The sequence below is a fragment of the Eptatretus burgeri genome, chromosome 5 (assembly GCF_056783735.1).
Source record: "Eptatretus burgeri isolate ZD-2024b chromosome 5, Ebu_testis_v1, whole genome shotgun sequence".
NCBI lineage: Eukaryota > Metazoa > Chordata > Myxini > Myxiniformes > Myxinidae > Eptatretus > Eptatretus burgeri.
The window spans coordinates 87,943,990-87,965,863 of NC_140965.1; the positions used below are offsets into that span (position 1 = coordinate 87,943,990).

Here is a 21,874-nt window from a genome sequence, read left to right on the forward strand (position 1 = left end):
GAGGACAATCCAGACTTGCTCGAGATAGTTATTACTGGTGATGAATTGTGGATATTCGAATACGATCCCGAGACCAAAAAGCAGAGTCGTTGGTGGAAAAGGCCGTCATCACCAAGACCAAAGAAAGCAAGGATGTCGAAGTCGAAGGTCAAGGTGATGCTCATCGCATTTTGACAACAAGGGCATCGTCCACTTTGAGTTTCTACCATAGGGTCAAACAGTGAATCAATAAGTGTACAAGGAGATCCTCTGGCGCCTCATGAGATCAGTCTGGGACAAGAGGAGGGATCTGTGGGAGAACAACGCCTGGGTGCTCCACCATGACAATGCCCTGCTCACAGTGCCCTGAGCATCCGACAGTTTTTGGCGGAGAGGAACGTGCCAACTCTGGAGTAACCCCCATATTCGCCAGACTTGACCCCTTGTGATTTTTTCCTATTCCCCAAGCTCAAGGGGGTGATCAAGTGGATGCGATTTCCTGATGTGGAGGCCATCAAAAGGGCCATGATGACGGAGCTCCAGAGGATTCCAGAATAAGCCTTCCAGGGGTGCATCGAAGTGTGAAAAAAGAGGATGGACAAGTGTGTGATACTGGAGGGAAACTATTTTGAAGGGGACAAGCTGTGATTTCAATATATTTTTTGGAATAAAATTTCTGTGAAGTCATCGTGGAGTAGATTGCAGAAACTCGTGCAAATTATGATACAAGCATCAAATTTGGCATTTCAGTTCTACAGGGATTTCTGATCAAATCTGTCTGATTGGCCATTTGAAAATCCAAATTTTGAAAAATTTGAAAAAAAAACTTCAAAAAAAAACTTCAAAAAAATTTGAAGTCACAGCTGGCTGAAATTCTTGAAGCACAAGAGAACATCCCAGACAGAGAACCAAGGGGAGATGCAGTCATCATTGATGGCTCAGCACTTATCAATGCCCTATCTCCACGCACTTCAAAGATATTTGATAACTATGCTAAAGAAGACATCATCCCAAAGGTGGAATCCTATGGTGCCAGGTACGAGAGGGTGGACGTAGTGTTTGATGTGTACACGAAGTCAAGTCTGAAGTCCGAGGCAAGGTCGAAAAGGGGGCAAGGAATCAGAAGAAGAGTGACAGGAACCAGTAAGACCTCAAGTAACTGGAGAAGCTTTCTTCGAGATGACAGCAACAAGACTGAGCTGTTTCACTTCCTTGCGGAAAAGATGTGTAAAGCACAGACGACAAGCACAGTCATTGTCACAAAAGGAGAAGATGCCATGAGCAACACAAGGAAGTCACTGGATGCTGCGTCTCCATGTTGTCATGAAGAACTGACCCTCGAATATTTGTACAAGCCAGGGATGCAACGACGGATGGTAGCAAGTCCATTATCATTAAGGCTAATGACACGGACGTACTAGTCATAGCAATATCTGTACTGCCATCTTACAGAAACTAGGTCTTGAGAACATGTGGATTGCCTTAGGCCAAGGAGCCAATGTGCGATGGATTCCAGTCCATGAGGTAGTTTCTGCAATAGGGCCTGAGAAAGCTTGAGGGATCCCATATTTCCATGCGTTCACTGGATGTGACGTCGTATCTGCCTTCCGCAGTAAAGGGAAGAAAACTGCATGGCAGACTTGGAACGTCTTTGATGAAGTTTCTGAAACATTCACCAATCTCAGCCAGCATCCAACATTGATTCGTGATCTTGACTTTTTTTGAATTTTTTTTTTTTTTTCAAATTTTTCAAAATTTGTATTTTCAAATGGCCAATCAGGCAGATTTGATTGGAATCCCCTGGAGAACAAATGTGCCAAATGTGATGCTTGTATCATCATTTGCACGATTCCTCTCAAAAATTGCTGTTATCTGCCCCACTACCAGTCCCGTTACTTTTTAGACGGACCTCAAATCTATACACTACCGGTCAAAAGTTTTAGAACACCCCCATTTTTCCAGTTTTTACTGAAATTTAAGCAGTTCAAGTCCAGTGAATAACGTGAAATGGTACAAAGCTAAGCGGTAAACTGCCAGAGGTTAAAAAAAGAAAGTTTAGTTTTGCCAAAAACTGAAAAATAATGCAAATTTTTGAGTTGTTAAAAAAAGGCCCTTTTCAGGGAACAAGTAATGGGTTCGCAACTGCAGCTATTCTGCAGCAATGGAAGTAAATCAAGCCTTGAAAGTTGATGCAAACAATTTCTACAGGTATCCCAACTTTTGTTGATTAGTTACAAACTCTCTTTCTGCATAAAAGCAGTGTTGGAACAGACTGTGTTGCTACACCCTCTGAAGCATTATTTGGACAATATTGCACTGTAGGAAGTAGTATATTTCTGTCATAATGGCGAGAAAAAGACAATTAACAAAGGAAGACAGACAGACCATTATAACCCTTAAAAGTGTTGGTCTTTCTTTCAAGAAATTGCAAAGTAGGCCAAGGTGAGTACAGTTTCCTAAACCATCAAAAGGCACTTGAAAACTGGAGGAAACTCTGACAGGAAGAGGTCTGGCAGACCCAAAGCCACAACACAATCAGAAGACAAGTTTCTGAGAGTCAACAGCTTACGTGATCGGCAGCTCACAGGACAGAAGCTTCAAGCACAGCTTAAGACTGGTCGAAGTAAGGACGTCTCAGTTTCAACTGTGAAGAAAAGACTTCGAGCTGCAGGTTTGACAGGTCGAGTGGCAGTAAGAAACCCATTGCTAAGATGGCAAAATAAGAAAAAGAGGTTTGCCTGGGCCATGAAGCACCACCAGTGGACTACTGAAAATTGGAATCAGGTCTTATGGACTGATAAATCAAAATTCGAAATCGTTTCAACATGCAGGGTTGTTGTACGCAGTCGAGTAGTTGAAAGGATGGTTCCTCAGTGTGTGACACCAACTGTCAAACATGGAGGAGGAAGCATGATGATCTGGGGCTCTTTTGCTGGATCCAGAGTTGGCGACTTGCACAGAGTGACTGGCACCCTGAACCAAAAGAGCTACCACAGCATTTTGCAGTGCCATGCAATACCCTCTGGTCTATGCTTAGTTGGTCAGGGGTTCATCCAACAGCAAGATAATGACCCAAAACATACCTCCAGGCTATGTCAGAACTACCTTAGAAGAAAAGAACAGACAGTAGGCTTCATATCATGGAATGGCCAGCACAGTCTCCAGACGTAAACCCCATCCAACTGGTTTGGGATGAACTGGACAGAAGGGTGAAAGCAAAGCAACCTACAAGTGCAACACATTTGTGGGAACTTCTGCAATAGTGTTGGGAAGAACTTTCCAAACAATATTTGATTTCCATTGTGGAAAGAATTCCACAAGTATGTTCGGCTGTTATATCTGCAAAAGGAGGCTACTTTGAGGAGTCAAAATTTTAGATTAAATTTTGTTCAACAAAACGATTCCATGATTTATTTTTCTCTGCAATTGGTTATTTGTTCTATGTTTTAATTTCAGAGTACATTGGAACATTAAACTCCTTAAATTTCAGTAAAAACTGGAAAAATGGCGGTGTTCTAATACTTTTGGCTGGTAGTGTATAATGTTCACAACTTATTGACTTCACCTGACATCATATGTGAATACATGTCCATGCACATGTGAAACAAAGTTTGTTTATATATCCCAGATATCTGAAATAGCTGTGTTTGGAGCAAAGCCGAATTGCAACTTCGGATATTGTCTCGGAAGTTGTGATATTTTCTGTCATTACCTTGACAAAGTTGTTGCAGTCAAGCAGGTAAGGCAATAGTGGAGGTAATTGGACTTTCCTCTTGGAGCAACAAAGAGTAAATCCATCCCCTTTCCATGTTGATTAATTTGTGAAATATTTCGCAGAACAATGCACGCATGCTGAGGTTATTGGACCACACTATGCTCTTGGACAATATTATCAGATACTTTGTCCGATTCATTACGGATGCTGTTGTACATGTTTGCTGAGCATGCATTACCCTCCAAAGTCTTTGTTGCTCAGCATCCTGTGCAAGTCTGTGTTGAAGTTCATCAGCCATCTCATTCTCCCATCTCATTCTTTTTCTTTCTGCTTCCCGTGCAAGTCGATGATGATGTTCATCAGCTGTTTCACTCTGTTCCCTCATTTTGGAAATGGCAGTTCCAAACACAACATGTCACGTCCTCCGGTTTGACGCCTCGCCCTGCATGCCAAATGCCAGGATGACAGCTTATAGCTGGGTTGAGATTCCAACCCTGCCAAGGTAGTTCAAAGCTGATTGTGCAATCCTTTGAAAGTCAATGCTATCCTGGCAGGCCATAAAATAACAAATGCAATGCGATTGATTATTTTAAATTATACTTTACTTTTACTCTGTTTAAGATGTGTGATGTCATCATGTCTGTCATCCTGCTTCACACAGGAGCTTCATACTTGTGTAACTCTGGGATCAGAGTACCTAAGACTTGAAACTTTTTATTGTGACGACAGTCGAAAGAATACAGCTAAAATGGAAAAGTCCCAGGGAAAAAGTGTTGTGGACGGTGTATTTGGGCATTACACCCTTCAGTCCAGTGAAAACTGAAATTACTCTTTTTGTTCATGTACAGAAAACAAGAGGACGTATTTTTAGTTGAGGATTTAAAATAAACTTCTTTAAAGTGTACGTATACACAACTTGTAAAATATAAACTAAAACTATCTCTCAAGAATTTTCCTTTGAACGTTTATTTATTTCACATCGTGTATGTGAATAACATGTGCCTGCACATGTGAAATACAGTTTGTTTATAAATCCTGTACTTGCACACGATTCAGCCTTGAAAACTCATGTGAAAACCAAAGTTTTTTTTTGAAGATTTCACAATTTTCTTTCCTCTGGATTATGAAAACGTATTTTCTTTAGGCGGTGTATCATAGACCGCTGCCGCGATCGCTTACATGCATTCGTTAATTTTCTTTGTACGACTTGTGATCAAAATGTACCTTTGTTTCTTCAAAAGGTAACTATGATAACTCCCCCTTCACACATCGCATCTGACCAGATACATTGAATACAGCTATTAGAATGCATTGTGTATAAACACCAATGTTCATTCTATTTTCTCACCTTTTGCTGAAACTGAAACTTGAACCATCTTACTGACTTCAAAAAATGAAATTGGAAGGTGAATTAGAGTTAAGATATAGATGTGAGGGAGGGAGTCTGAATAGATTTTATATTACAGGCCTTAATTTCACATAAAATGCATTTTTGTCTAAAAATGCAAATTTTCTTGCTGTTTTTTTGTATCTGAAAATTACACCATCTTAGCGACTCCAAAAATATAAATCAAGAGTGGAAGAAAGTGCAAGCCTCACAAAAGAGGCTATACGGAGCAAAAAAATGGTGGCGATTTGATTTTGAAGCTCCTCCCCGAGTGGGAAGCCCTGCCCTGAATGAGAAGCCCCTCCCCAAACAGATGGACAGACAGACTGGTGCAGATCATATACATATATATATATATATATATATATATATATATATATATATATATATATATATATATATGATGTATATAAAACAGTGTGTATTTGTTTGTTCCCCTTCATAAGGACGATTTGAATAGGGTTTTAAAGGCCAATCTTTTAACACAACTGTGAGTTCACTGGGGTCTCTTTTTCAGGATTAAAAAATATATATGAAAAAACTCGGAAAAAAAAAAAGAGTAATAACGTCTTTTCTATTGGAATTGTGGAGGGTGACTTGCAAAACTTGCAAGGGCAGTGTACAGAAGTGTTTTTTTTATTTTATTTTTAATAACAATCACTACAAGGTGCAGGGAGTTGAAATTTGCTGCATGTGATGTGTAACATGCACAGAGTGAAATGAGTGCTCATTTCTGTCTATAGGAGGTCCAATGAATAAAGAAGATAGAAACAGACACCTGATGCTAGGCTGAGGCTTCAGACTTTAGCACTCTCATGAGACTGTACCATCAAAAACGAAATGTACCAGAAGATAAAGAAAATAGGGTCACATTTGTACATGATGCGTTTTGAAAAATAATGCTTTTTCTTGCGATGAAACATCATATCTTCCAGCCTCCTTGAACATTTCAAAAAAATTACCTTCCTACAGTCTTTTATATTTGTGCATACAGTACATATGAGGATTAGTCAAAGTAAGATTGTTTCACTTGAAACCAAACAAAATTGCCGATTTGAAAGATGCAGTTATTCAGATTATCTCAGGAGTTACGCAAGACACCCTTCAGAAAGTGAGGGGTAACCTGATGCCATGTATTTATATATAATATAATATATGTTTCAAAGAGAGGGGAGGTCATATTGAGCACTTGATTTGTATTGAAATTTAAGGATTATGCAAATATTTAACATTAAAAAAATTATTTCACGAGTCTGTCACTGATGTTGAGTGTTTTTGTTTAAATTACTTTTCAATGGCGTACCCTATATATTCGAAAATAAAAAAGTTGGTTTTGCACGCCCTATTGAGAGAATCTTGTTTGTACAATTTTATGAATGCCCCTTCCCTCTCTCCCAAACATATAGACCAGGTCGGCCAACAGCCTCTTTGTACTGTTTACATGAATTACTGGGACTTTAATAGACAATGGGAAAATTAACACAGTAAATGAGAGTTGAACCTGGTATCCCTACACAAAAAAGGCCGACATGAAGCAGCATCAGATTTACATAGCATATAAAAACAGACCAAACACAAACTCACAGAATGAATTGTAATGCAACTTTGAGCAGCAAACATTAAAATTAGAATTCCTGAAAATGCAATTACACATTTACAATCTACAAGCATCTGGAAAAAAATTTCGAAAGTAAGAGGCATGTCTTCTTTTAAATATATGAACAGAACTCAATGTCACTGATTAGTGTTCCATTTGTCTGTCCAAAACAAAAACAAAGCAAAACAGTGGTATTTCATGGGAGCCAAGCAATGAAGATGTGAAATCGGCTTTCACCATAATTTGAAAAGGAATTATATTTCCCCACCTCTTGGTTCAACGCTGACTTCACAATCGTTTTGCACTTCTGATTTGATTTAGTGAACCATCCACCAACTTGCTAATTCATCTCTCTTCGCAAGATCGAGGTTAAAAAAAAAATTACATATATATTTTTTCTTTTCCTCCCAACCCCCCACTGAAGAATCTATTTTTTCTCCCCACACCAAGTCCCAACCTTATATAATACACCCATGTTGGCCCAACGTTGGCAAAGGTCAGAATGTCAAAATAGAATTTCCAAAGGTGGTCCAACATTGGCCATTGTCCCACCTCTTTAAACACAATATGGCCAATGTTGGACCAATGTTGGAAATCACCTTGCAACCAATCTGACCTTTGGCAATGTTGTCCAAAATGGTGAAAATCAAGTTGGGCAAATAATAGCGCTGATGTTGGCTCAACGTTGACCTGATGGCAGTCTGTTAGCTGGGGCTGGGTTGGGTTAAAATTTGCATCATTCTCACCTTTTAAAATAGTATTCCCCTCACTGTGTTACCATTTTTAACTCTCCATCAACGGCCATCGACCGGACGCTCCGCAGCAAAGTGAGAGTTTACGATCAGAGTAAATGATTAAATTCAGCAGAGATTGTGCCATCGATACTCATCGACTGCCAGTTTGGTTAATAAAGAAAAGAAAACCGTAGCATGACAGTTTCTTAAATAGTGGTGGGAAGCGACTGAAGGTGGAAGGGAAGGAAGAGCAGACATTTTGCAGTAAAGATTCGGTGTGGAATAATTTACTTTTAAAAACATTTAATCTACTATTTCTTTGAATGCCCCAATGAATCCCAGGATCATGCGAGGTCTACCTCGAATCATCTTGTGGAGTCTGCCGGGGAAAGTTTGTGGCCCAAGTACCTTTACGAACAGGGTTCCCATGCCTGATATTCAACTGAAGAAGATTTGGGCAGGAATTTGTAACTTGTCCGTGCTGCTGGTGATAGTTCCCTAATCCGCGTGAAAGACGACGTGGAATCATTAACGTCCACCAGCTAATGCTAGCAAACGGGACATCCAGCTCAATGACCAAGTGATTGTGTACTTTGTGCTGCAAAACCTTGCCTGCGATGCATCAATTTTACAGTAACAAACCTCAAACCCAGATTCGACAGCTCAAAGGTAAGTGTGCGACCTGTGAGAGCTCATCTTAGCTTCTGAGATGTTCCAATAAAAAAATTCCAATGCTAATGATAAATTTGAGCTCGCCCCCACTCCGACACCCCCAACATCTGAGTTATAAAATTTACTTTGCTTGTGCTCTGGCAACCAGAGACAAACCTGGAAATGCCAATGAAATAAACTAGAGTCTACAGGAATGGGAAACATTTTGGGGAGGCAGCCAGTTCCAAAGTGACTTTGGATGGAATCAACCTCGTAATCAAGTTGCCAAGGCGTAATACACTTTAAATTCGAATGGCCCTCTACCTAATTAATACAATGTGAATAACTGTCGAACAATGATGGTTAAAAGATAATAATTGGTGCTTCCTTTTTGACAAATGGAAGCACCAGTGACATGATATTCAAACATATCTGGAAAGACAATATTGTATTCAGTTGAGGACCAACTGATAGAACCCAAGTCTTGAAATCAATAAATTGTCTATCAGTTAAATATGTTCATTCATAAGTTATCATCGATTGTGATGAAATAAATAAAACGGTCCTTTTTAACTTCTCCCACCAATGCTTATTCTTTGTATCACGTTCCTTTACAGACATAACATAGTCGAAGATGGCGTTGCACGTCTCGTATTGTCACGCCAAAGCTTGGATACGTGGGGAATGGTGAAGATGCCAGAAATTGATTATGAATCATCTTGAAGTGCCCGAAACTTTCTTGAGAGCAGATTAAGACTTGGATGGCATGGTGAAAAGCACTCTGTTGGAATGCGAGGCATATGCACCGACGCACTGTATACTGGTTAATCTCTTAGCTGCACGCCTCACAAGTATTCAATGATGTCCGGATCATCGATGGTGGCCAAATTGTCGTGACAACCATCTGAGGGCCTTGGCATTGAGTTGTTTGGGCATACTCAACAGTCATTTAGATGCTCCATATATTTTGGCTCTGAAGCAGTTCAACGCTATGTTTGTGCATGCAAATCCTGTGGAGAGCTCGTGCAATGGCTCGGGTAGTCCACGATCCACGTGCCTTGATCAGCACGCTCAAGCAAACTGCAGCTTCAAAGGTCGCCGGAGCAAGTGAAGTTCATAGCGAATGCAGCATGCGACAACAACATTGTGAATACATGGAAGCAGACGATTCGTCACCTCCGAGACCAAGTTGATGAGGTGATGAGCGCACTATCCACCATGACCTTGTTGCACGAGCTACCGATATCAAATTCCCATATCTCACATCAACTTCAAACTGATCTCTAACCATCTGCTGAGGCCCAACTTGTGACAAACAGCCGAGTGGTTTTTTTGTTATTTCAATATAACATGCTGTATGTATCTTATAGAATCCAAAACAGGATGACCAATCTCCACCAAATTTTGATGGTGAGAGACAGGTGGGAGCACACAATCAATTTTTTTTTTCATAAAAGAGAAAAAGGGGGGGTTCATAAGTCATTGTGCAACATATTTCATCGACACCATAATTCTCTCCTGGAGGGGGAGCAGGTGTTTGTTTACTCGTACACAGAAACTCAATCCATGGTGTGCCACAGTTTTCAAATAGCAAGCCGTCATACCTATAACGAAGCAACAATAAGCGTACCAAAGCACAATGTGTGGAACAAGGAACTTTGGTGGAGGAGGAGGCCGTTCGGCCCGTAATGCCTGTGCTGCACCAACCTCAGCATCATCACCCATCCACAGAAGCAAATATCCCACTTTTTTGACATCATCCCAGACACAGTGTTGTGAGAAAGAAGAATGTTACCACAATCTTGTGGTGGCAGATTGATTAACATGGCACAGCAAAATAATGAGTTTCATTCATGCGGTGCTTCGAATAAAGAAAACTTGAACAGATCTTCTCGGCTAAAAATTCCTCACCCCAACATTGTTGCACTCAAAAGTTTAACACCTTGTCCACACTTTTCTGGTTATACCTCCCACACCTGGCAGTTCGAATGACTTTATCAACGAAATAGCTCCTCCACGACATTGTATACAAAAATAAAGTAACAAACAAAATAACAACAATTAAATGTACGACCATCATAAATTTAGAAATATGTCGGTTATGACGGAATACAACGTTTGTCTCTGAACTAACAACGCTTAAATGCCCCCACCATCTCAACATCCCACAAAATAGAGAGAATAGTTTCCCTACCAACGCCGCCCCCCCAAACCCCCCACAACCCCCCAACCCCCATCCTTCCTCAAATGTGCTGAGATTTCCGAGAGCAGGTCCGGCCACCCCTCGTTCCGAGACCTCCGGATGGATGAAAACGAGCAAGGACACCATGAAGAAGGGACATCGAGCGGACAGACCACCCCATGGGTCGACGGCATTCGTGTGGGTGTAAAAATTCACACGACATGTCATCGGGCAGAGTCGAAGCTGTGAGGGCAGACATGATGCGACAAGCCATGCGGACTACGGACACCGTGCAGACAAAACCAGCCTGCTGGTCTTGTGTATCGAACCTTGCCGATCTCGATGCCGATTGCAGCAACTTTACCCGTTATTGGGAAAATACTATTGTGTATAACGAGCGCACAATTGCACAGTTATGAAAACTATATACTGTACTACAATCACCGGGAGAAACGGCGTGATTCCGCGCGGGTCAAGGAAAGGTCTTCATATGGCGTGGGGGGGGGGGGTTGAGGGGTTGGGGGGTTAGACACACCACAACCACCACCACCACTCAAAGGAAGAGGTGTTCAGTATGCAACCTTGATACGACATGACACGTGCGAACATACATACACTCGCCCAGAGCTGCGGAGAGCCTTCCACGTAACACGGGATAACATGATGGCACACGTGCGGTCCACTCTTACCCTCCACCTGTCGGGGATACAGCACGCTTGGGCCAGGTAAGCCAAGATTCGAGAACGCTCGACCGGCTCGTACACACGTCCCGGAGCCCAGAGGGAGCTCCAATCGGACCCCCGGACTCAAGAGGACGAGGAGTGCGAGTTGAGCCATCACCAGGTCCCACCTGAGAATCCAGGGAAGACGAGACGGATGTGCGACGGGTCTCATGGGGGAGAGATTAGGCGGAGAAAGACTGGAGCGGGTGATGGATACGGGGTCGGAGTGCGGTGCACGAGAGAGAAATGCGTACGGACGTGCTTTGCGACGCGAACGCGGAGAGAGCTGATGTTTGTGGTGAGAGCTGAAGCGCGTCGGTTTTGGAGCGATCGGGAAAGGTGGGACTTGGTGGGCGGAGCCTATATCGACGTGGTGGGCGGAGCCTAGATCGACGTGGTAGGCGGAGTCGTATCTAACCCCGCCCATCAGTAGATTTAATTTTCGAAACAATAACATTGATTTAGATGAAGTTGTTCCTTGTTAAAAAACAATATTTTGGTATAATTAGGAGAAGTGATATTAAAGTGATGAGCTGGAACTCGAATAAACGACGTGTGGATGGGAAGGTGATGGGGGCTCCTCCCTGGGAAGGTGATGGGGGCTCCTCCCTGGGAAGGTGATGGGGGCTCCTCCCTGGGAAGGTGATGGGGGCTCCTCCCTGGGAAGGTGATGGGGGCTCCTCCTCGACCACCCACTGACTCTCTGTCTCTCTCTCTGTCTCTCTCTCTGTCTCTCTCTCTCTCTCTGTCTCTCTCTCTGTCTCTCTCTCTGTCTCTCTCTCTCTCTCTGTCTCTCTCTCTGTCTCTCTCTGTCTCTCTGTCTCTCTCTCTGTCTCTCTCTCTGTCTCTCTGTCTCTCTCTCTGTCTCTCTCTCTGTCTCTCTGTCTGTCTCTCTCTCTCTCTCTCTCTGTCTCTCTCTCTCCCTCTCTCTCTGTCTCTCTCTCTCTCTCTCTCTCTCTCTCTCTCTCTCTCTCTCTCTCTCTCTCGCACTCTCTCTCTCTCTCTCTCTCTCTCTCTCTCTCTCTCTCTCTCTCTCTCTCTCTCTCTCTGTCTCTCTGTCTCTCTCTCTCTCTCTCTCTCTCTCTCTCTCTCTCTCTCTCTCTCTCTCTCTCTCTCTCTCTCTCTCTCTCTCTCTCTCTCTCTCTCTCTCTCTCTCTCTCTCTCTCTCTCTCTCTCTGTCTCTCTGTCTCTCTGTCTCTCTCTCTCTCTCTCTCTCTCTCTCTCTCTCTCTCTCTCTGTCTCTGTCTCTCTCTCTCTCTCTCTCTCTCTCTCTCTCTCTCTCTCTCTCTCTCTCTCTCTCTCTCTCTCTCTCTCTCTCTCTCTCTCTCTCTCTCTCTCTCTCTCTCTCTCTCTCTCTCTGTCTCTCTCTCTCTCTCTCTCTCTCTCTCTCTCTCTCTCTCTCTCTCTCTCTCTCTCTCTCTCTCTCTCTCTCTCTCTCTCTCTCTCTCTCTCTCTCTCTCTCTCTCTCTCTCTCTCTCTCTCTCTCTCTCTCTCTCCCTCTCCCTCTCCCTCTCCCTCTCCCTCTCCCTCTCCCTCTCCCTCTCCCTCTCCCTCTCCCTCTCCCTCTCCCTCTCCCTCTCCCTCTCCCTCTCCCTCTCCCCAACTTCAGGAGTCTGCCGCCCCGCTGCGGCGCTCGTCCTGCATGTACAACACAACGACGGAGAATTCCTTTTCATTTTCTGATCTGAAATCAGTTTAACATCGATTCCCATGAGCGTCGATTTCGTGGGTTTTGGTACCAAAGGTTAAGACCGGTAAATGGATGTGCTCACTGAAGCACTTACAGCTGCAATTTCATTCAATTACACGTTTCAGGATTGTTTATATTACATGGAAAAATGATTTTGAGAAAGAGGCCATCTATTTATTACATACGCGCGTGGTGGAGCTAATTAAAGGAAGGGTGGGAGGAGAGGAGGGAGGACATTAATTATGGAAGCCTATTGAAGCACATTCCATTCCTGTAACCCCCCCCCCCCACCCACCACCACTGAACAGGACAAGACGCTGCATGTGGTTGGGAACACTGTCACATCAAAGTTCCTCTCCCAGTCACATACATCCTGACTTGGACACGTACCCCCATTCCGTCACACTGGATCCAAATAGCAGCACCCCCTTCCTCCCAGAATCACAGGTGCACCATCACCACACATGGATATCAGCGGTTCCAGCAGGCAGACTTTCTCAGGGCAAATAGAGATGGGTACCAAATGCCCAGGTTGCCATGTGATGCACACACCCCGAAAAGGAATTAAACTTATAAAAATATGGGAAAATACAGGGAGTGAGGAAGGTCTGAATTTCACCATACGTATCTGCAAACACGAGCACGAGCTGAGTATACCTGCCCTACCTGCGGTCTTGGTCCAAGCATGCAATACGATCTTCTGGCGCAGACCTTTTTTTTTGGGTGGGGGGGGGTGATGAATAGGTAAATGATAGCTGCCTCAATCACTCCCGAAAATAAGAAATAAAAACAAGAAAAAGACCAATCAGAGGTTGCAGACCCTCGCTCGGACTTGTTTTGTGTGGTGTATTTTGTGTGACGTTTGTGTGCTGCTGTGTTATGTAATTAATATGAGACATAATTACAACTGCCAGTTTATAAAACCCACCCCATGGTTCTTGAGAAAACCCACTCCGTGGTAGTCCCTCCTGTGCAGCTTCCCTCCGCAAGACAGCTCACCAGATGACTGGATTGGGGCAAAGCCTTCAGGACCCCCACTCTTTGATGATAGGAGGAAAACCACGGGGTAACCTTCTCCTGGGTCATATTTTGGTAGTGTGTGTGTGTGTGGTGCTGAGGTGGTGTCAATCAGATGGCGGTCTCCTTGGGTTAACCTGAGGTGGTCCCTTCGGGTGGGTGCCTGGAATGTCCTATCCCGAGGAGAGGTTGATCACCTGTCATTGTTATCATATGAGCTCAAGTGTTTAAACATCGGTATTGCAGAACTCTCTGAGATTCGGAGAATGGATGGTGGCGAGATCGTAGTGGTGGTGATACCGATGACTGGTTTGGTCGCTCTGATGGTTACCATGCCCAAGGAGTTGCTGCAACTTTGCCCAATAATCTGACTCCAATGATAACTGAGGTAACACCGGTCAACGAGCGTATTATGAGACTAAGGATTCGTCACTCATTGGGTGTCGTTTCCCTGGTCCTTGTATATGCTCTGACTGGGGCGAGTGATCTCACCCTAAAGGATACATTCTACGCCACGCTCGAGTCTGTGGTTGATGAGTTCCCCAGGCAAGATACCCTTCTGGTCTTGGGGGATTTCAGTGCATCAACTAGACCTGATAGAGATGGTTATGAGCAGTGTGACCACTCCTCATTTTCATAAATGCCAAGATGAGCCAATGAAAAAAGCGAAGAATTCACAAGTTTTCGGAAAAGCGATGACAGTAGAAAACCTATACGCCAAGAAAACCTATAGAAAACCAAGACGTCAAGGTGAAAAACGAAGAGTCAAGATGTTGTGAAAAAAGCCAAGGAGTGGTCACACTGCTTATGAGACATGTGTTGGTCCCCATGGGTATGGAACTGTGATCCAGAATAGCATCAAGTTCCGTGACTTTGCAAGAAGTCATGGACTGAGGGTGGCTGGTTCATGCTTTCTACGCCCACAGGCTCATCGCTGGACTTGGTATTCCAACACAGGTGTTGTGGCAAAGGAGATTGACCATGTGCTTGTTGATGGTCACTGGAGAATGATTCAGAACTGCAGGGTCAACCGGAGTGCTCAGTTTCTCAATACCGACCACAGGCTTATTGGAGCAACTCTAAAGTTTCCGCTTAAACACAGGAGAATCGTACCATCCCAGCCAAGGCTGGATGTTGGCAAGCTCAAGGATGACAGGGTGGCTGAGGAGTTTGCGAACAGGCTGAAGGGGGATTTGGGGGGTCTGGGTGCTTTAAGGAATCCAGAAAAGTTGTGGAGTGCTTAAAGACCACCATTCTTGATGTTGCTGCTGGATGTCTTGGAACTCTCCGAAGGGCAAAGAAGAATTTTATGTCTCAAGGGACACTGGATACCATTGACAAGAGTTGCAGGGCCAGGCTGAATGGCAGAGCTGAGCTGTTCAGGGAGTTGAGGCGTAAATCTTTACACGTGTTGAGGGTGGACAAGGAGGCCGATGTGCGAGGAATCTGTGAGGGGGAGAGTGCATGCTCCGGTGCATGCTCCCATACCTGACCTAACCTGATCCCAAGTAGCAAGACCTGTGGTCAAGTGATTCTGATCCTGCTTACAGGATAATTTGCGCATTGCGTTCCTCCAAGCCCGTCACTCGGTGTATTGCAGTTACAGTTGAGAGTGGTGGACTCTTGACAGAGGAGTGCGAAGTGAAGGCCCGCTGGGCCGGTTACTTTGAGTGGCTGTACCAGGCTGATTCACCAGCTGTTGAGTTGGATGTCAGGGGTGTTGCTATCCTCATTGCTGAATCTCCAATAAACTTTGTTCCATCTTCATTTGTGGAAACATAGGCTGCAGTAAACCCATTGAAATGCGGTAAAGCTCCTGGGATCTGTAACATCCATGCTGAACTTCTCAAGGCTGGTGGAAATGCAGTACTCATGTTGTTGCACGCAGTTCTGTGTTCTGCCTGGAACACAGGCATCATCGCAACTGACTGGAAGAGGGGCCTTGTTGTCCCTCTCTGGAAAGGGAAGGGTGATTGCCAGGACTGCAACATCTACCGAGGAGCATTGCTGCTCTCAGTGCTGGGCAAGGTCTTCGCTCAGATAACTTTGATTGGGCTCGCCACAATCTGCTTGAACACCAGCACCCAGGGCAGTCAGGCTTTACACCAAAGTGGTCAACAATTGAGCGTATCCGTGCCCTTCGGGTCCTCAACAAATGCAGATGAAGGTTTCTGCAAGGGCTGCTTGCAGCCTATGTTGGTCTCTGCAAAGTGTTTGATTCAGTGAATCAGGATGTCCTCGAGAGGATTCTTAGTCTCGTTGGGTGCCACTAAAACGGATCAATCTGATATCTGAACTATACTCTGGTACTGAGAGTGCTGTGAGATGTGGTGATACCATCTCTGACTTATTTCCAGTTTTTTCTGGAGTTCGTCAGGGGTGTGTACCCCCACACTTTTCAGCACTTGTATGGACTGGATTCTGGGGAGGATGTCAGAGAGATCAAGATGTGGTGTCATTTGGGATGTCAAGATCTCTGACCTTGATGTCGCAAATGATGCAGTCATCTTTGCGTGGACTCGAGATATCCTTTGGGGACCCTCGAGGTGCTGAATGAGGAGTAGGAGCCGCTGGGATTATGGGTTCCCTCAGTCAAAACCAAGATGAAGGCTTTCAATGACATCTTGGATGCTGCTATCTTGTCTGTACCTGGTTTTGGTGATGATGTTGAGATCACGGAGAGATTCACTTACCTTGGCAGTGATATTCATGCCTCTGCTGGCTGTGGTAACGTGAGGTAACGTGAGTGGAGGAGGCCATTGGGCCAACCACGTGCCTCGTGGAAGCAGCAGGTTGATCAGCATCTCAAGGAGATGGGGAATGGTCAGGCATCTGCCTGGGTGATAGCCAGATGGAGACCCCTGGAGTTCTGGCGGAAAGTGGACGCAGCAACGCGCTGCTCCGGTGCATGCTCCCATTCCTGACCTCACCTGATCCCAAGTAGCAAGTCCAGATATAATTGGCCCTGAACTGCAGGAGAAGTGGCATGACAAACATACAAACATAGAAACAAGAAAGACATCATGCAGAGCATGATACTTGTGAAATCCCGAAAACAAATTTGACCACAAAAATAATTGGTTGAACTCAGTGACCTGATGTGCAAATCCTCTTAAAATTTCAAATCAATCGGATGAAAATTGTTGATTTTAGAAAACGTAGCTAAGTTGTTGATATTTGGCCTATGCCAAACTTTTGGCCTATGTTGACCTCCAAAATAATAGGTGATTGAATTGAGTGACACGATATTTAAAATCTGTTCAAATTTCAAATCAATCGGATGAAAATTGAGGATTTTAGAAACTGTACCCAATTTGCTTGACCATTTGATCTCACAAACAATAGGCTTCTTGCCTATTGCCAAAAACTATAAGTTTTGTGAAGATCGGTTTGAAATTGTGACCTGTCAGCAAATGATATACAAACAAACGAATGAAAAATCACTCATTGAGTGACACTTGGAGAAAAGGAATGGCACTCGGAAGAGCGCATACCTCCGGCAGACTGAGCAGTTTAAATTTTGTATCCCACTGATAGGTCGGATCTGAATCCAGTCCCTAACCAAAATCGAATCGGGTTGTTCTTGTCACCTGACCAACTCTTCCATCTCATTTTGTCACAAATCATACACAACTTTTTGAGATATCATACTATACATCGTTAATGGCCCCATCTCTCAATGGTGAAGAATCACATGAAAAATTCACGAATCTGTATCCGGATTCGAATCTTCACCAAAATTGAATCAATTAGTCCTTTATAGAAACGCAAACTGCCCACAAATTTTCTGCGGAATCCACCCATAATCTTTTGAGATGTTGTGCTGCATATCGTTTTTGGCCCGATTGCTCAATGGTGAAGAATCAATTCATATGTTCTCAAATCTGGATACGGATTCGGATCTTCACCAAATTTGAATCAATTCTTCCTCGTGGCACTCCCAATATGTCCACTACGTTTCAACCAAATCCATCATAACCTATTGAGATATTGTGCTGTATATCGTTTTTGGCCGAATCGCTCAATGGTGAAGAATCACTTTATAAATTCTCAAATCCGGATCCGGATTCGGATCTTCAACAAAATTAAGGTTTACTCTCCTTGGTTGACCAATTATATGCACAAAAAAATTCACAATGATTGCTTGAAAACTGTGGCCAAAAATAGTGTGACAAACAGACAGACAAATGCTACAGATCAACATACGAGGCAAACATTTTTTTTTTTTTTACCAGGTAACAAGAAAGATGTCATGCAGAGCACGACACTTCCGAAATCCCGAAAAATTTTTTACCATAAAAATAATTGATGGTTGAATTCAGTGACCAAAAATGAAAATCCTCTTCAAATTTCAAGTCATCGAATAAAGGTCAGGATTTCAGAAATCTTACCTAAGTTGTTGCCCTCTGGCCTATGTTGACATTTGATGTCCAGCAGGTGGAGCCAATGTGGACGTCCAGCAGGTGGACGTCCAACTTTGGACGGCTTCGCGATCCGTGCTTCATAGACCCTGCGCTGCAGGGGGGGGGGGGATGCAGCGATTCATTGTCACCCAAATCTGGTGCTCCCATTGGGCCCCAGCCAGCACATGGCCCAGCTGCCATGGCCGGAAGCGGCCTTACTTTACATCCGGCAAGACATGTCCAAGCGGCGGAATTGTCTCGCTCCGAACCGAAAAGAGTCAATGGTGCATATGAATCGCCTTGCACCAAACTTCTGGGCGATGCTCCGGCGACCAGCCGAGGGCCGCGCCGGTCTCACATGCCCAATCTGGCGCTGATCAATGGGCCTGCTTCATCCGCACGCCATGCGGCCCAAGCGATCCGGGCCGTACAGCATGCCTCTGCTTGGTGGCAGCTGTATCGAGGTGAAGGTGCAGGAGGATGACATTGGTGGCCGTGGTGGTGAGCGAAGAATCGACGGTAAGACGCCTTTGTAAACCAGGGCGCAGACCCAAACAAAGATGTGCGCCATGCGCGTCCCGTACAATGTGATGGTTAGATGCCATTGTAATCAGCGCGCAAACCCGAATGAAGTGGCGCACTATTTGTGCCCCGTTTTGTATGATGATAAATTAATTATCACGAGGTTGTGTGTGGGTCCACCATTGAGCATGCGGTTATCTATCCCCGTGGCGATCTTCACAGGCAGTGGTGTGCGCGGTGCTGGCCCTGATCTGTGTTATGGATCGATGGAAAGGATTTGATATAATTATAAGATGCAGAAATGGGTTGAAAAGAACGTGCCGCATGCAGCCTGTACAGCGTTGGCATTTCGTGTTTGGTTATTTTTTTGGCCTCCAAGAAGATGCATTCTTTTAGTGAAGAGTGTGGCTGCGGTTTTTAATGATAAGATAATAAGATTTTAATAATAATAAGAGGAAAAGAATTGGAATGAAGATGGAGATATAATCAGACCTAACTATGAGATCCACACAACGCACTTCATCCCGTTTGACCCATTAGACATGAGGGAAAGGTCTAACTCTGTATATTAATGAAATAACTGTCTGGGAATCACTGCATGATGGATGCCATTGCCTTGGAGGCACACGGTTTTCAGAACCGCAACAATATATATACATACATACAGGGTGAGTCAGAAGTAGCACCCAATTTCTGTCAGTTGATTGTTTGTTTGCCATTTGTATTACAGTGTACAAGAAGGTAGAAATAAATGAATGACATGTTTATCTTCCCATTTATTCAAGAAAAAATTATGACGGAACTGTACCCAGCTGTTTTACTTGCAATTTTCAAAGTGCCCTCCCTCGTGATCGATGCACAATTGCAGCCGAGCAGGCACAGAGCGGCACACACGTCTGCAGAGTTCGATATCAAATTCCTCAAACTTTGCAGTGATTTGAGCCTTCAATACCTGAATGGTACAAGGCTTTTCACGATAAACAAGGTCTTTCATGAGCCCCCAAATGAAGAAATCTGGAGGTGTAAGGTCTGGGGAGCATGCCGGCCACTCGATCGGACCGCGGCGGCCGATCCACTTTCTGGGAAAGTTTTCATCAAGCCACTGACGAACACAACGTCCATCATGAGGTGGAGCTCCATCATGCTGGAAATAACAGTCCTGATCTCGTACCCTGGGCCAAAATAAGGTTTGCAGCATATCCAGGTAAATTTCTGCAGTGACAGATCCCTCAAAGAAAAAGGGTCCAATTTTCCCCAATGGAGATATGGCTGCCGAAACTGTCACTCCAGGTAAATTTACCTCCTTCTCAACTGTCACTCTTGGGTTATTCACAGCCCAGTAGACACAATTGTGTCTGTTAACTGTTCCATGAAGCTTAAAACATGCCTCATCTGACCACCAAAATCAAAAGTAAATAAATTACGAAAATTAATAATCTGCAAGACAATTATTAACAACATGGCCGGGCGTAGTGGCGTGCGCCTGTAATCCGGCTACTCGGAGGCTTGGGTTGGAGGATCGCTTGAGGACGGGGGCTCTGCACTGGGCAGGGTGGAGAGCAGCCTGGAATCATGGCGAAACCCAAATCCTGATCCCTGTGTCGTAAGAGGCGACCAGGGTTGCGTCAGGAAGGGCATCCGGCGTAAAACCTGTGCCAAATCAGTATGCGGATCATAACGGATGATCCGCTGTGGCGACCCCTAACGGGAGCAGCCGAAAGATGAACAACAACAACAACAATTATTAACAACATGACTTCCCAGAAAGAATCTGACAGCCGAAAAAACAGAAACTGGGTGCTACTTTTGACTCACACTGTATATATATATATATATATATATATATATATATATATATATATATATATATATATATATATATATATATATATATATATATATATATATATATATATATATATATATATATTGGCCCAACTGTTTGCTTGTCTGTCATTTTATAACTTGAGATCGGATTAACAGATTTCAATAAATCCAACTACGGGGGATTCAGGGAACTCCCCGGAAAGTTCTTGACGAATTTTTTTTATTTAAATTGTTTTTCTGGGTGCATGAGCACACAAGGAAAAACTGCAAATGTCAACTTGCGACGCTGGTTCTCCCCACACTCCCAGGAATCCTCTTTCTTCTTGCCCTGTTGATTAGCCATCACAGCTAAGATTGATATTTCTGTCAGCGAAGCGACGGGTCTTATAGTCTTGTGTTTATATTTGCAGTCAATGGCAAATCCGCCTCGGTGAGTGAAAAAATTGCAGCATCTGACAGCTGGAAACCGAGAATCTCAATTGTGTTGAGAAATTGCTGAATCCCTGATTGTGTTTACACACAGAGAAGGATCGGCATCGATGTCCTGAGTAAACACAAGATCTCAGTTGTATTACGATCTTAGGATCCACCACTGCCTTGGGGGTCTCGGTTCCCAGAACTGCCACAATATACACAATTATTACACACAGGCGCATGTGCGCACAAACACACACACACACACACACACACACACACACACACACACACACACACACACACACACACACACACACACACACACACACACACACACAGATGCTTTAAGACCTGGTAGGTCTCTGTCTCATCTCCTGAAACCCACCCATGTTGGAACATCTGAGGAGGTTGATCAGCTGCACTGGTTGCAGTGAAACTGCTGGTGTTCTGTTGTGCTTTCGCGATGACCAAAAGTGACCAAAAGCATCACTTGTCACAAGTTAGGGAACTTTATTTTATCTTAAGTAAGATTTTGAAATGTCTAACAATGTTATTAATATTATTCTATTATTTTTGGCTTTCGGCAGTGAAGTTTCAACTCCATAGTTTAGTATTTGCCTGATCAGAGTAGCTGATTCAGTTAATGTTTATGCTGTGTTTCGTTTATCATGTAAACATATGTTTTTATTATCAATCACAATTAAAGTGGTTCACAATGACATGGAGTTGTGTGTGTGTGTGTGTGTGTGTGTGTGTGTGTGTGTGTGTGTGTGTGTGTGTGTGTGTGTGTGTGTGTGTGTGTGTGTGTGTGTGTGTGTGTGTGTGTGTGTGTTTTGTTGCTGTTTGTTTCAAGTCTCTGTCTGCAACAAACATTGTTATTTCACCCCTCTGAACCCACCTCCACCCCCACCTACTATCATTCCATTTTATTGAGGCACTGAAACTCAATTATTGTCACAGACCAACTCAACTTGCCACTTCTGGCTTTCTAAAATCGGACTCTCAGTTTTGTCAGTCACCTTCGTAGGCCG

At 43.9% G+C, this 21,874-nt stretch overlaps 1 protein-coding gene across 5 annotated transcripts in view; it reads right to left on the bottom strand.

Annotated features, from left to right (window-relative positions):
- The window catches only part of LOC147026907 (glypican-6-like), a 475,934-nt gene extending 464,619 nt beyond the window's left edge, over positions 1-11,315 (bottom strand). For 3 of the 5 annotated variants that reach the window (XM_085882807.1, XM_085882805.1, XM_085882804.1), the window contains exon 1: positions 10,935-11,313. In XM_085882807.1, the coding sequence (XP_085738933.1) occupies positions 10,935-11,139 (205 nt within the window). In that variant the 5' untranslated portion in view covers positions 11,140-11,313. Of the gene's footprint in view, positions 1-10,934 lie in introns of all 5 variants that reach the window. The other 2 variants (XM_085882806.1, XM_085882808.1) reach the window with 2 other exon arrangements.
- Positions 11,316-21,874: the final 10,559 nt, after the last annotated feature.